The sequence below is a fragment of the Neofelis nebulosa genome, chromosome 3, assembly GCF_028018385.1.
Source record: "Neofelis nebulosa isolate mNeoNeb1 chromosome 3, mNeoNeb1.pri, whole genome shotgun sequence".
NCBI lineage: Eukaryota > Metazoa > Chordata > Mammalia > Carnivora > Felidae > Neofelis > Neofelis nebulosa.
In genome coordinates this window covers 150,023,499-150,038,661 of record NC_080784.1, presented here as the reverse complement: position 1 = coordinate 150,038,661, position 15,163 = coordinate 150,023,499, and the positions used below count along the sequence as shown (strand labels likewise).

The 15,163-nt window shown below is 38.0% G+C and overlaps 1 protein-coding gene across 1 annotated transcript; it reads left to right on the top strand.

Moving 5' to 3' along the window:
* Positions 1-377: 377 nt before the first annotated feature.
* ENAM (enamelin) lies at positions 378-12,460 on the top strand. The gene is made up of 8 exons (XM_058719722.1): positions 378-431; positions 2,248-2,316; positions 2,441-2,485; positions 3,198-3,239; positions 4,640-4,912; positions 6,010-6,072; positions 7,566-7,616; positions 9,602-12,460. The coding sequence occupies exons 1-8, from the start codon at positions 378-380 to the stop codon at positions 12,458-12,460; spliced, it is 3,456 nt and encodes a 1,151-aa protein (XP_058575705.1).
* The last annotated feature ends 2,703 nt before the right edge of the window (positions 12,461-15,163 follow it).

Here is a 15,163-nt window from a genome sequence, read left to right as displayed (position 1 = left end):
AAACTCGTTGGTTTATTTGGTAGATTTGTTTTTCTTCTAACTTTTCTTCCAACCTACTTAGATCTCATTTAACACTATGCTTTCGTACATCTTCCTGTAGAGCAGTCAAGTTTTGTCAGCACTGCGTTAGCAATACCTCAAATACTGTTCCTGGGTCATTTTCTCTCTGATTTAGCTTTCACCCTTCTCTTAAAGCAATAGAAGACTCAGTTTGATTGTTAAGTCCCTCTAGTAAGGCTCTGATTGGATAAAATAACTAATATGACATGCGCTGCCTTAGAGCTGAGCTTTTGCTATTCATTTCATTTATTTGTCTCATTTCTGTGTTTGACCTTCGTCTTATACCAAATCTGTATTTTTCAAAATTTGAGTGAAAAATGTTGCTGCTCCAGCACAGCCGTGGAGCCACTCTTCCTAAGCTAGATAACTTGGTGAGAATTTATATTCATTTTTTATAACACAGGTCACACACCAAACTAAATATTGTCAGAAGTATGCTTGAGAGGGTAAAACACTATTTAAATATGTCAGAAGAAACAAAGAGCATCTGAGTTCACAGATGGGACAAAGAAGTAAGAACTTGCATAGTCTCTGTACTCCACAGCAACCATTATGAGTGCTATTTTCAGTTAAAAATAAACTTTCATCCAATCATGAACTTCTAGAGAGAGAAGGAAACTATCAGTCGTCCAGTATAATATATTAATTCTACAAAAGAGAAAGTGAGTGGCATTTTGTATTGGCAAAATAGAAGGTCACATCTTCCTACTTACGTGTGTAACATTATCAGGAGTCTCAGTGACAGCTACTACAGAGATTAAATGGATGGTTAAGTAAGAGAGAAATTAAACATCCAACCACCCCCAGAATCTTGGGCCATGATCTTAGAAAGTAGATTTAGAAAGGAAAGCATTCACCAATATCCTCTTTATTAGCTTCCTCATGTTTTCAGCCTATGCTGAAGACAATAGTTTCAGTTGTTATTTTTAATTCTCTACAATGTCATGATTCTGAAAATCCTTAATTAGCAGTAAAGACATTTATGTGTTACTGCTTCCTTTGTTTAACTGAACCCTCCCAATTTCTCGGATATGTAAAAGGTTATTGACTGCACCTATAATTTAGGAAAATGCTGAAGTGTCCTTTAATTATATTGCTCCTATGGGAAGCAAACAGAAGGGTGAGCATTGGCTCAAAATACTTCTACGCACATTTCATGCCCAGAAAAAGGAAAGAGGAACAAAAAGACTGAGCAACTACTGGTGTCTATGTGCTGGTTACTATGCTAGGAATTGTGCTGTATCCGATGTACCAAGAAATCAATCATTCTGATTAAAACCTTCATTTTCCTCTATTGTACATGCAAATAGGGCAGAGTTTTCTTTAAAAATTACACAGGTAAATGTTTCAGAAAAAAAAAAAACTTGTTCAAAGTTGTAACTACAAGTCTTAATTATACAAGGCTTGCATAATTAACTGGAGCGGGATAAATGAAATCCATGAAAATATTCTCAAACTTCACACATACGCCTATAACTTCAATCTTTTCCTCTATATGTTCAATCAAAGTGTCTAACAAAGAGATAAAAATATCTTTGCCTATATTTTTCTATTTCTCTGACCAGCCCTTGAGCAGAAGTGAATTTTTAAAAGATAAAATAATTTTTAAAAAAGCAATAATAATAATAATCATAGAAACAATAGAGGAAAGAAGAAAAGAGTAGGATTCTGGAATATTCCAGCTTATTTAATTAGCCTCTACATAATGGAATGTTGTCTATGGCATCTTAGAAAGTAGCTAAAAGTTCTGATTTTGGATTGCACCTTCACTGAAACTGAGATTATTCTGAATGGTGATTATAATCAGACATTACTATGCCATTCTAAACCAGCCTAGCAACAAGAACTCAAAGTCAGCAATATTTATATATTTCAGGTAAACTCCTAACTTCTAATGTCCATATTCCAGTGCTATAAACCATCTCCCATCTTCTCAAGGATCAATCTTCTCTCTCTCTCTCTCTCTCTCTCTCTCTCTCGCTTCTATCTTTCCTTTTAAATCAGATCCTTTTCACAGTTTAGAACACTATAAGGTAATAACTAGTAGTTTCTTAACGTAAAGTAAAAATAGCGGCAGAGGCCCCCCGCGTGGTCTGTTTCTACGCTCTCCTTGACAGACAGCTGGGCAGAATGCCGCCAGTGAAATTATTTCATATTCCAAAAATAAAATCCAGTTTTGTATTCCAGGTACCAAGTGGAAAAATGAAGATTCTCCTGGTCTTTCTAGGTCTGCTTGGTAATTCTATTGCTATGCCAGTGAGTATCGAAAGTTTTTTAGGACTTGTCCTTTTGTGTTCTGTTGTTAAATAGCTTGGAGATAATTACTGGGTTTATCTCAACTTATGTTCTGAATTTGTCACCAATATTCTTTCACTTCCAGATGCAAATGCCCCGAATGCCTGGATTTAGCAGTAAAAGTGAGGAGGTATGTATATCAGTCTCTGGGGAGAAGTTTTTGTAAGCCCTGTCCTGAGAGTCCATTAAAAAAGGGAAAACTTTTTGATATATAAAATTTCTTGAGAAAAAGATGGAGGGAGGGAAAGGGAAAATTTGAAAGACTTAAACTCTCAAATCAAGGCAAAGTAGTAATTTCGTCAGCTCCATACTACCTATGTACTTCATTATTCCTTGCCAAGGTAAATGTTAATTTGCGTTCAGGAATAGCTAATGTTGGCTTCTCTGCTAAGTTTTCAAGCTAGCAAAGGTAGATATTTGTACCAAGCGTTTTTAGAAGGTAGACACATAAGCATATAATATCTTCGACATGATTTATAGCCAAAATCATTAGCCAAATTCAACATACATCAGAAAGGAGAATCATCTTTTTCATAGAATTATCATATTCTCAAGTCCCGAATTCCAAAAGTTGAGTAGAACATTCAAAAACGTCAGAGTAGACAAGATTTTTATTCTCTATTATTCTATATTGATTCTTCTCAAAATAAAATCCTGACTTAAAAATTAGTGACATGGGTTTTTTAATTGCATACTTATTTTAAATTCATGCATAAATTGTAAAAGATATGACTGTTGTACATTAAAATCAGAAATTCAGCTTATTTCTGGTGATTTGTAGATTGGTTAAATAATAAAATGCTTTCACTTTGTATCACATTAATGGATTCCTTTGGTCACAGATGATGCGATATGGTCAGTTCAACTTCATGAACTCCCCACATGTAAGTTCTGCTTTGTGTTATTTCTGATAATTTCTTCTTTATATATGGATAATTACGTTATAAGGTTTGTCATAGCTAATAAAGATACCAACAGCTATCCACATGCTTTAATTATAATATAATCATTATAAGAGTTTTAAGGGGGAAAAATCATTTTGCCTGTCTCCTTACCCCAGATTTTCTTCTTATTCATTACTGTTATTCTCTCATGTAAAAAAAAAAAAATCATTTATTAATTACCAACATTCTTTGTATCCAAGAGAAATTGGTTCTGGGGAAAGATCACACAACATGTATTCACAAATAATAAGGACAAAAAATACGCCAGGTGTGTGGGGAGGTAAATTTTATTTGGATTATCTTGAAAGATAACACTAAATTTATGAAATAAGTTTTTATCTTATTAAAATAAATTTCAATTATACTTACCACTAGTGCTAATTCTTAGAACCAACTAATAATAAATCACATATCAGTTGGATCTTTTGGCATAATTTTTCTGACAAAGTTGTATGACTACCATACTGTATGTCACTTTTGACTTTTGTGATGATCGTGAGAACCATTGGGAGGAAAAATCAAGGACTTCAATTCAATTTTCTCTTCAAAATCAATTTTCTCTTAATCCTTTATTCAAGTCATTCTCTTTAAAAGCTTCTCACCTATAATCATCATCATTGTCAGTTTTCAACTACTGATTGGCACAACTCTTTTAAACTCTCACTCTTGGTTTTACTGTGTTTAGCTCTGGTGTTAAACCAAAGCAACAATGTTTGAATGGGAGCTGACATTGTAGGAGGTCAATTCATATATTAGTTTCTTCAGATCATGACCACCTTTGCTTCCCTTCCAACCTTGAAATTGTGGAGATTCTGATCATGAAAATGGAATTAATGAAAATTCACCAGTAACCAAAAACCATAAGTACACGTAAGGATGTTTACACAACAGAGAATTTGTATTCTCCTCTCTCGTTCCTTGTTGGGTTTTTTTTCTGTTTGTCATTCTTACTTCATTTATCTTCTTTTTGCTTTTTCTCCTTTTCCAGCCTGTAACAAGTCACAGTTTTGAATCTGACACCAAGTCCTCTGTAATCAATTATATGACTTCTTATGGGAGTCAGCACTTCAGAGTTAGAAAATTATCAGCCAAATTCTTAAACTTCAATTTCTCACCTAATTCTGTCTTTTGCTTTGTTTGTTTTGTTAGTTTTCTAGAAGACTGAAATTCATTTCTGTAAGACAATATTTAAAGAAATACTAAAGATCTTGAGGCTTCCATTATTAAGTTTCATAGAATTTTTGAGATTTTGGCTGAGTTTTAGAGAGTGACATTACAGGCTGAGGAAAGCTGGAATCTCAGCCCTCCTATGGTTTTACTGTTATTTGCTACCCTCACAGATGGCACAACTGGGCCCCTTGTATGGGAATGGTCTGCCTCAGCTCTTCCCGCAGTATCAGATGCCCATGTGGCCTCAACCACCACCAAACACGGGGCGCCCACAGAAACCCTCATCTCCTTCAGCACCCAAACGCCAAAAGAGCAAAACTGATCAAGCCCCAGAGACCCAGAAAACCAACCAGCCTCAACCAAAAAAGCCACCACCAAAGCGGCCTTTAAAGCAGCCATCACCTACCCCAGCACAGCCAGAAGAGGAAGCCCAGCCACCTCAGGTGAGGCTTGCCCAGCAAAATTCCAAACCAGAGTCAACAAATGGGCTCAGAGGGATTTGGAGAGCCATACCATCCCCACATACACACTTTCTCCAATGTTGCTCAAGACACATACTGCTATGTATGAAATAGAATCTTCAGTTTTGCCACTTTCTTCTAACATGATGCTCCACTGCCTATCCAAAATTGTCTGCCGAGTTACCCCAGCCTTTGTTTGATTAAAAATTACCAACATATGTATATATCTATATATAGATAGATAGATACCAAAAAATTGTTTTAAATCTTTAAAAAAATTACCAAAATACTGTTGCTTTAAAGAAGCTCTTTTTAAAATGCAGAGGCAGCATGGTATTGCAACATGAGCACTAACAGAAGAATCAGGGAACAGAGATTCGAGTTCTATCCCCAGCCCTTATTACTTGTGTGATCTTGAGCAGTCACTTTACCTTTCTGGGCTACAGGCTCCCCATGAGTAAAGAAACAATTTCTAAGTCTCTTCCAGATCTATGCTTTGATGATCTCAAATAGTGCCCTGAAAGGTAACACTGCTTCCAGTACTTCTGGGTGGCATAATAATCCTGACTTAAAACAAGAAGACGTGCAAATGGTTTCTCAAGATATCATCCAATGTGGAGCTTCCAAAATGCTGTCTCTTAGTCGATTAACAGACACTATTTATTTATTATCAGACACTATTACAGTTGAGAGAACACAAAATTAAATGAAAAGACACTCCTGGACCATTTACCAACTGAGAGATTTTGGGCAAGTGACTTAACTTCTCTGAACCTCATAATCTTCAGTGAAAAGGAAATAATGTCTTCAGCACATGTCTTCTAGGTTTATATGAGGATTAAATAAGTTTACCACTACAAAATGCTCAGTACAGTACCTAGAACATAAGTGTTCACTAATACTAATTGCTATTATTATTATTATCATCATCATCTCAGCCCTAAAAATAGAAAATTGCAGTTTAATGCAAAGGGAGATGCAGACTCTCAAGTTTCAAACAATTGTATTTAATAGGTTTGTTTCATTTTCCATTTATCTTTCTCACTTCCACATCACTATGGTTCTTTCTTTCTCTTCAGGCATTCCCACCATTTGGCAATGGGCTATTTCTCTATCAACAGCCACCATGGCAAGTTCCACATGTGAGTTTTTTTCTTTATACTAGAAGTGAAAAATAATATTAACGGGTCATATCTCAAACTAATATGAGTTCATACTCTCTAAATGGAATGCCATATGCCAGTCAGTAGAGAGTATGAAAAAAAATCATCACATCATTAATCATGTAGGGAAAAAAATTTTTAATGAATATTTTACTCAGACAAATTGGAGACATGAACAATCACCAAACAACTACTAATAACTTAGTCAATGAATTAATTTTAAAGGATTGCGCTATTTTGCTACTATTTCCCCACTTCCCTAAGAGATTAGAAAGCACAAAAATTATCTTCATTTAATGTAAAGGGGAAATTGAGACAAAATGGAGTTTGCAAATCATAAGATACGCTATGCTTAGACTAAGGTCTTTCCATCATTTATTATTTCTTGCCACAAATACCTCATTATAAAGAATCTTGCAAAATAATATTTACAAGAATCCTTTAAAGTTTAAAATCATTAAAATAAAACTATTGAAGTTGCATCACAGGCATTAAAAATATAAATCACAAAATAAACTATTTGACCTAAAGAAAAGTTTAAAGGCCAGTTGCTATTAAAATACCAGAAATAACAAATATTTGATGACTTTTTATTCAGCTATGGCATTGTTGTTGTTGGGTTTTTTTGTTTTTTGGGGTTTTTTTTGTCTATCATTCTATAATCAAGACACTGTCTTATCAATAAGGAACAATTCATTTCAAGGAATAAGAGTTCCTTACTTTTTTCCTTAAAAGAGTGTCTTCCTTTCACTGGCCATACTGAACTAAAGAAACTAAGGCAGTACCAGGCGAAGATTTAAAAAACAGATAAGTGTAATTCTCATGCTGAACTATTACATCAACCACATAGGACTTCCTGAAGGTCTGCAGGAGTTGGACTGATTTCCTGAACTCTCCCCTGATCAAACATTCAGCCTCCAAGTTTGACTAGGAAAATAAACCTTGGTGAAATAAAAAAGTTATCATAATAATCCAGGAGAATTGGCGGTTTGTCATCCTAAATGTGACGTAGACTCTCTGAAAATAGCGTCATTATTTGACCTCCATTATTACATGTTCTAATATGGATGTTTGGATCCTAATAACACTCAAATCACACTGTGTGTGTGTGTGTGTGTGTGTGTGTGTGTGTGTGTGTGTCTGTGTCTGTGTGTGTCTGTGTGTGTCTGTGTGTGTCTGTGTGTTGGAGGCCATGGGATGGGGTGACTGCTAGGATACACAGCCATACATGGTATTTTGAATAAGATAATCTATAATTCAGCTGAAACCTTTGTATTTACCAGTATTCACTGATGGGTTATAATTATAATTAATAGTAGATTGTGAGAGATAATGACTCAAAAGCTAAAAACTAATAATGCTAACACCCAGTCACTGACTCGAACTCTTTTTAAGACACCCTGAGTCTTACAAACAAATGGTAGCATAGCACGTGGTTTCCTCTTGCATTCATTGTGGTGTTTACCTTTCAGAGGGTACCACCAGGTTTCGGACGTCCACCAGTCAGCAATGAAGAAGGCGGGGTGAGTACAAGTAAAGCTACCTTCTCCCCATTAGTCTCTGATTTTTAATTCCTATCTATTCAAAATGTTAAATTTCAACACATGAATTTGTAGCTCAAGTGCCCATGATATAAGAAAAACATCCAGTAACAAATATAAATGTGATTTCTCCTCTATAGGTACTGACCATCATTTCTCCTCTATAGGTACTGACCCCTGTCCCTCCCACTCTCCCTCCCTTGTCCTTCCTCTCTCCCCGTCCCTTTTTCTCACTTTTTCTCTCTCTAAAAAGGCTAATCTAATAATCTTTGCTCCAGGTTGGTACTGGATTCTAGACAGTGATGGGGCAACTAAGAGAAGGAAGTAAATACATTCTAGAAAGTTATTCCTAGAAGGGAATTAAGTAATCATCTAACTCCTTCATTATACAAATAAATTGAAGCCCAAAGAAGATAAATTACTGTTCAATTTCACCCACTTTTTGCCTTTTCCATTCATCTGTAGAGAGACATTTAGATTCCATTGTGGATAGCTGCAGTAGTAGTTGTGATTTGCACCTGCACAAAGTACAAGGGGGAGGAAATGAAGCTGGATGTAATAATTATGGGCCAGATGATTATAAAAAATTATTATTGGTGGTGGTAGTGGCGTTATATAATGTACAACATTTGTTAGGTTCTTACTAAGTGCCAGGCACTGAGCTGTACATATTTATCTCTTTTGACCCTCATGGCAACTTATAAGATAGATATTATTTTATTACCTTGAGTTTACAAATAACCAAAGTTATAATAAACTGAGGTTAGCCCAGGATCATACTATTAATAGTGATGAAACAGGGATCTTAACCCATATCTGCCTACAGCTCCACTCTTTAGGACATGCTGTGCTGCTTTATATGTTGTGCTATGGGATTTAGAGTTTATCCTGTAAGGTAAGGGCAACTTTAAATAATATTTAAAGAGGAAAGTGACATGGGGTGCCTGGGTGGCTCAATCAGTTAAGCATCTGACTCCTGTTCAGGTGATGATCTCATGGTTTGAGTTAAAGCCCCACCTCTGGCTCTGTGCTGACAGCGCAGAGCTTGGAGCCTGCTTCGAGTTCTGTGTCTCCCTCTCCCTCTGCCCCTCCCCTGTTCATTCTCTCTCTCTCTCTCTCTCTCTCTCTCTCTCTCTCTCTCTCTCTCAAAAATAAATAAACATTAAAAAAAATTTTTTTTAAAAGAGGAAAGTGACAGAAGGTTCCCCCAACCTCTACTGTTCTGATAGCAATGGAGAGGAAAGATTAGAGGAAAGTACAATTACACTCAGAGTAACCAGTAAGAAAACTACTGCAGTAGTTCAAGAGTACTGGGGATAAAAAAAAGAGGGGACAGGATGAAAGTTCAGATTTTATAGGACTTGGTTATTAATTGGCTGGGGGAAATAGAGGAGAGTAGAAAACTGGGAAACTGGGTAGATAGTGGTGAATGTTGCTTAGATATATAGAAAGTTGGAGAAGGAAGTTTGGGGGCAGATAGGTCCAATTCTGGGTACATTCAGTTGGAGGTGTCCAATGAGATCTTTAGTGACCCAGTCTTGCTGTTTCAGCCTCAGGACATAGTGTCATGGGCCAGACTTATGGCTTTGGGAGTCACTGATATATATCTGCATTGAAAAAAATTGGCCTGCAATAGATTACTCAAGTCAGGTGTGTAAAATGAGAACAGAAGAATTAGAAGGACAGCAAATGGAATCCTTTTAAAAAAAAACACCCCTCAGATTTAGGGGTCAGGACTAGGAAGACAAAACTAAGAAGTGAGTCAGAAAGTTAGAGTACCAGAAGAGAAAACTGGAAGGGAGTTGGGTCATGGAAACCAAGGAGGAATTAACTTGCAAGAAAGGAAGCATAGTCAATGGTTTTAAAAGAAGCATGTGGCTCATTTCCCTATCACATTAAAAAAATTCCGAGCAACACCATGGTGCAAAACAAATAGTAATTACCAATTTCCATCTTCTTCCCTACAGAATCCTTATTTTGGATATTTTGGATATCAGGGATTTGGGGGCCGTCCTCCTTATTATTCAGAAGAGATGTTTGAACAAGATTTTGAAAAACCCAAAGAAAAAGATCCTCCTAAAGCAGAGAGTCCAGCCACTGAACCCTCGGGTAATTCAACAGGTCCTGAGACTAACTCTACTCAACCAAATGCACCTGGAGGGAGTCAGGGCGGAAATGACACCAGCCCAACAGGAAACAGTGGCCATGGCCCAAACACTGTGAGTAATCCTACAGCTCAAAACGGGGTTATCTCACCCCCTACAGTTAATGTTTCAGGCCAGGGAGTACCAAGAACTCAAATCTCATGGGGACCAAGTCAGCCAAATATTTATGAAAACTATCCAAATCCTAACATCCGAAATTTTCCTGCAGGAAGACAATGGCGTCCCACTGGTACTATCATGGGGCGTAGACAGAATGGGCCTTTTTACAGAAATCAACAGGTTCAAAGGGGTCCTCGATGGAACTCCTTTGGTTTGGAAGGCAAACAAGCATTTCGTTCAGGAAATCCAATTTATCGCAAAGCTTATGCTTCTACTGCAAGAGGCAATTCTCCCACTCATGCAGGAAATCCAGGAAATGTCAGAAGAAAGCCTCAGGGACCAAATAAACACCCTATGGGAACCAATGTTGCTCCTCTGGGTCCCAAACATGGTACTGTTGTCCGCAATGAAAAAATCCAAAATCCAGCAGAGAAACCAGTAGGTCCAAAAGAAAGAATAGTCATTCCTACAAGAGATCCATCTGGCCCCTGGAGAAATTCTCAAGATTATGGAGTTAATAAATCAAACTATAAACTGCCTCATCCTGAGAGTAACATGCTAGTCCCAAATTTTAATTCTGTTGGTCAACATGAAAACTCTTATTACCCAAGAGGAGAGTCCAAAAGAGCCCCAAATTCTGATGGACAAACCCAAAGCCAGAATTTGCCCAAAGGGATTATTTTGGAGCCAAGAAGAATCCCTTATGAATCAGAAACTAATCGACCAGAATTAAAGCACAGTACATATCAACGTGTATACCCTGAGGAAATCCCTTCCACTGCAAGAGAACATTTTCCTGCTGGAAGAAATATTTGGAATCATCAAGGAATCTCTCCACCTATTAAGGAAGATCCCGGGATGCAGGAAGAACACTTACTTCATCCTTCCCATGGCTCAAGGGGAGGTGTTTACTACCCTGACTATAACTCTTATAATCCCAGGGAAAACTCACCATACCTTAGAAGCAATACATGGGATGAGAGAGATGATTCTCCCAATACTATGGGGCAACCCAAAAATTCACTGTACTCCATGAATACTCCAGACCTGAAAGAAACAGTCCCTTATAATGAAGAGGACCCAATTGATCCAACTGGAGATGAAACTTTTCCAGGACAAAGTAGATGGGGTATGGAGGAGCCGAGCTTTAAAGAAGGGCCAACAGTTAGGCACTATGAAGGCGAGCAATATACCTCAAATCAACCAAAAGAATACCTTCCCTATTCCTTAGATAATCCATCAAAACCCAGGGAGGATTTCCCTTATGGTGAATTTTATCCCTGGAACCAAGATGAGAATTTTCCATCATATAATACAGCTCCCAGTGTACCACCACCTGTGGAGAGCAGGGGCTATTATGCTAACAATGCTGTTGGACAGGAAGAAAGCACTCTGTTCCCCTCTTGGAACTCCTGGGACCATGAGATTCAAGCCCAAGGGCAGAAAGAAAGAAGGCCATATTTTAACAGAAACTTCTGGGATCGGCCAACAACTTTACACAAAGCTCCCCCTAGTCCACCACATGAGAAAGAGAACCAGCCTTATCCTAGCAATTCCCCAGCTGGGCTTCAGAAAAGTCCAACATGGCATGAAAGTGAGAATTTGAATTATGGCATGCAAATTACTAGGATAAATTCACCAGAGAGAGAACATTTGGCTTTCCCAGACTTAATTCCTCCAAGTTACCCATCAGGTCAAAAAGAAGCTCATGTATTTCATCTAAGCCAGAGAGGCCCTTGCTGTGCTGGCAGCTCCACAGGACACAAAGAAGATCCACTTGCTCTACAGGACTACACTCCATCCTTTGGTCTTGCACCAGGGGAGAACCAAGACACCAGTCCTCCGTATACAGAAGATAGTCATACTAAACATGCAAGACATACCATCTCCCCTCCAAGCAACCTACCTGGCCAAAGAAACAGCTCAGAGAAAAGACTGCCTGGAGAAAGTGAAAACCCAAGTCCTTTTAGAGATGATGTGTCCACCCTGAGGAGGAACACACCATGTTCCATGAAGAATCAGCTGAGCCAAAGGGGAATTATGCCCTTTCCTGAAGCCAGTTCCCTTCAATCAAAGAATATGCCTTGCCTCAAAAGTGATCTTGGAGGAGATGGGGACAATGTTTTGGAACAAATATTTGAAGGCAACCAGCTCAATGAAAGAACTGTTGACCTTACTCCTGAGCAGCTTGTTATGGGTACACCTGATGAAGCCCCCAATCCAGAAGGAATCCAAAGTGAAGTACAAGGAAATGAGGGTGAAAGGCAGCAACAAAGACCATCAAGCATCCTGCAGTTACCATGCTTTGGCCCCAAATTGGCAAAGTATCATTCCTCCAGCACTGGAACTCCATCTGGCATTGGAAGGCAAGGCCCATTTGATGAAGATCCGATTACACCTACTGAAAGTCCTAACTCATTGTCTAGGTTAGCTACTGGGGCACAGTTTCAGAGTATAAATGTAGACCCACTTAATGCAGATGAACACATTTCATTTGATTCCCTTCAAATAGAGACCAATCCACAGGACCATGTGCAAGACTGCTTACTACTTCAGGCCTAGGGATTATCCCAACCAAGCATTCTTTGGGGAAGGAAAATACCTGATATTCTATATCTGATATTCTACAGTGGTTTCCCAACTTTTTCTCCCAACCCTCTTGGTTATCCTTAAGTTTTTCCCCATTCCAAAAATAGGAGTAGTGGCCCAGGTGATGCTGGTGAGATTGGGCCCTTGGGGGTTGATAGATTCAGTACTGTCACTAATTAGCACAGACCTTAAAAAGCAGCAGAAAGGCTATGACCTTCATCCTTGAAACGTGGAAGCCACTTGTCTGGGTCAATTTCCCTTTGTTTGCTGAATCTTCCCTTTTCTCTCAAAGTTCCATATTTGCAAAATTCTCTGGTTTTGCAAGACAGAAAGGCAGATGAAATTTTCCATTTTATGTATGGAGATCTATACATCAGTATAATCCAAATGATTGTACACTTTTTTCTTGTGTTGGTCTTTCTCAGTTTTTTTTTTTTTGCCCTAGTTAATATTCTTTTGACACCTTTTTTCTTCCACTACTTCTCTCTTCATCATTTCCTCTCGTACTTCTGTCTTTTTTTTTCTGTCAACTGTTCTGTATTTTGCTTCCTATTTTTGTCTTCCCTATCTTTCCCACTTTATGTCACATCTTACATACTAAGCAATCTTCAACCCTCACTAGTCTTTATGTTTACCTTTTTCATTATGTTTTTGCCTCTTCCCACCTTTCTGTTCTCTCTCCTAATGGGTCTCTTGTCAACCAATCCTTTTCTTCTCTGAATTTTATATTTATCTTTTTCACTGCTACCCCATTTTCATATCTTAAGACCACATATCTCTGTTCCTTTTTGTATCCACTCTCCAAATCCTACCTTCATCTTTTTGACCCAGGCTAACCATCATTGTAGAATATATTTCAGAAATAGGAGACACTGGTACCTACTCTTGTTTTTAATTTTCTTATGGCCTTTACCAGGTAGATACAGCTTAGCCAGAGGAAGACATTCAAGAAGTGTGGGGAAGACATGCTAGTTACCTAGACCAGAGGCCTGGAGACAAGGCTTAGGAATGTGGGGAGGGAAAGGCTGCAACTCTGGGACTGAGCACCCAGATACAAAGTGTGGGACTTGGGGTAACTGGGTGGTTCAGTTGGTTAAGCATCCGACTCTTGATTTCTGCTCAGGTCATGATCTCACAGTTTGTGATTTTGTGCCCCACGTGGGGCTTTGTACTGACAGTGCAGAGTCTGCTTGGGATTCTCTCTCTCTCTCTCTCTCTCTCTCTCCCTCCCTCCCTCCCTCCCTCCCCTGCTCGCTCTCTCTCTCTCTCTCTCTCTCTCAAAATTAATCCATAAACTAAAACAAAGTGTAGGACTTGCCACACCCCATCACCAATGCATACTCTGCAGGATTTGGAGAGAACATTTTAGGAAACACCATCCTAACCAAATAAGAGAAACATCCAATGGTCAGTTTTCCTTAACAGCATAATATAAATGATTCTACCAGTGTATGCTACTACCAATGTGAAGACTTATTCTTCATGTCCTAGCAGAATTATTTGCAGGCATATTTTCTTTGTATCCTGATTAAATGGTGTAAATTATTTTGTAAAGTAGATATCTCTGTATTTCCTTGCTTAGAATATATATCTAGGTATTTTGTTTTGTTTTTTAATAACAGCATTTTGGCCTACTATCTGTCTATTCCTTCTTAGAGGGGGAGAATTCTCAGAATTATCTAGAAAGTTACTTCCAACTCTAAGGAGTTTCTTAGGAGAAGATTTCCTGGGACAGACTTCATAAGAAGATCTCAGAAATTTGAGAATATACAATGTTGAAAATTTCAAGAGGAAAGGAATCTTGTGCTTTGAGTCTTCTGAAGTTCTTGGCACAGTGTCTTGCACATAGTAGATAATCAATAAATATTTATTGATTGAGCATTTTTAAAAGGGCTTTCAAAGCTCCCATGAAAATCCTGTGGTGTGCTATTCCTGTGGGCAAACCATACGGGATACCGAATTAGCCACGTCATACTCTGTAGCTTTATATACTCAGCAACATAGAATCTCAGGATTAGAAGGGGTCTTAGAGGTAGATTATGCAAGCCATCCACTAGTTGCTAAAACCCACCACCCACACTTTTATATTTTAATCACACACTGAAAAATCATTAACTTTTTCTATATAAAACTGTCTTTTAAGAATTATCCTCATTAAAATAAAGCTACAGTCTTGTTTCACTTTCTTTCCACATGATTTTTAATCTAGATATGAATACTTTCATTTAAAATATGCATTCACTTGAATATTTTATAAAATATATGAATCATATATTTGTTTTGACAGATACGTTGACACATCTTCATCCTTGAGGTGCCATAGCTTAAATTATCACCTAAGATTTCCATAATGTGAAATGCAAAAGCACAGTGGGACAAAAATATCTATTGAATCTGAGAATATAGAGTGGAAAAAAAAAAAAAGGTGGGACAGGGGGGATGTCCCTATCGAACATCACTCTAGCTCATCAGCTCGAGTATCCTTGTACTGACCGAAAACCAGGCCTGAGTTTCTCACAGTAAACTGATTATCCTGTGTGCCATTGGTAAGTTATTAATCAGCTTTCAAAGTCAGCTCTACGGTTAAGGTGCCCACACTGAATATGGATGGCTCTGATAGTGATCCCCCCTTCCTCTGGCACTCATACCCTACCACTACAGCCCCACTTCTATAGT

Coding starts and splice junctions, on each gene's coding strand:
- ENAM (XM_058719722.1), top strand. CDS start 378: ATGTTGCTGCTCCAGCACAGCCGTGGAGCCACTCTTCCTAAGCTAGAT. Junction 3,240..4,639: donor ACTTCATGAACTCCCCACAT/GTAAGTTCTGCT, acceptor CTACCCTCACAG/ATGGCACAACTGGGCCCCTT. Junction 4,913..6,009: donor AGGAAGCCCAGCCACCTCAG/GTGAGGCTTGCC, acceptor CTTTCTCTTCAG/GCATTCCCACCATTTGGCAA.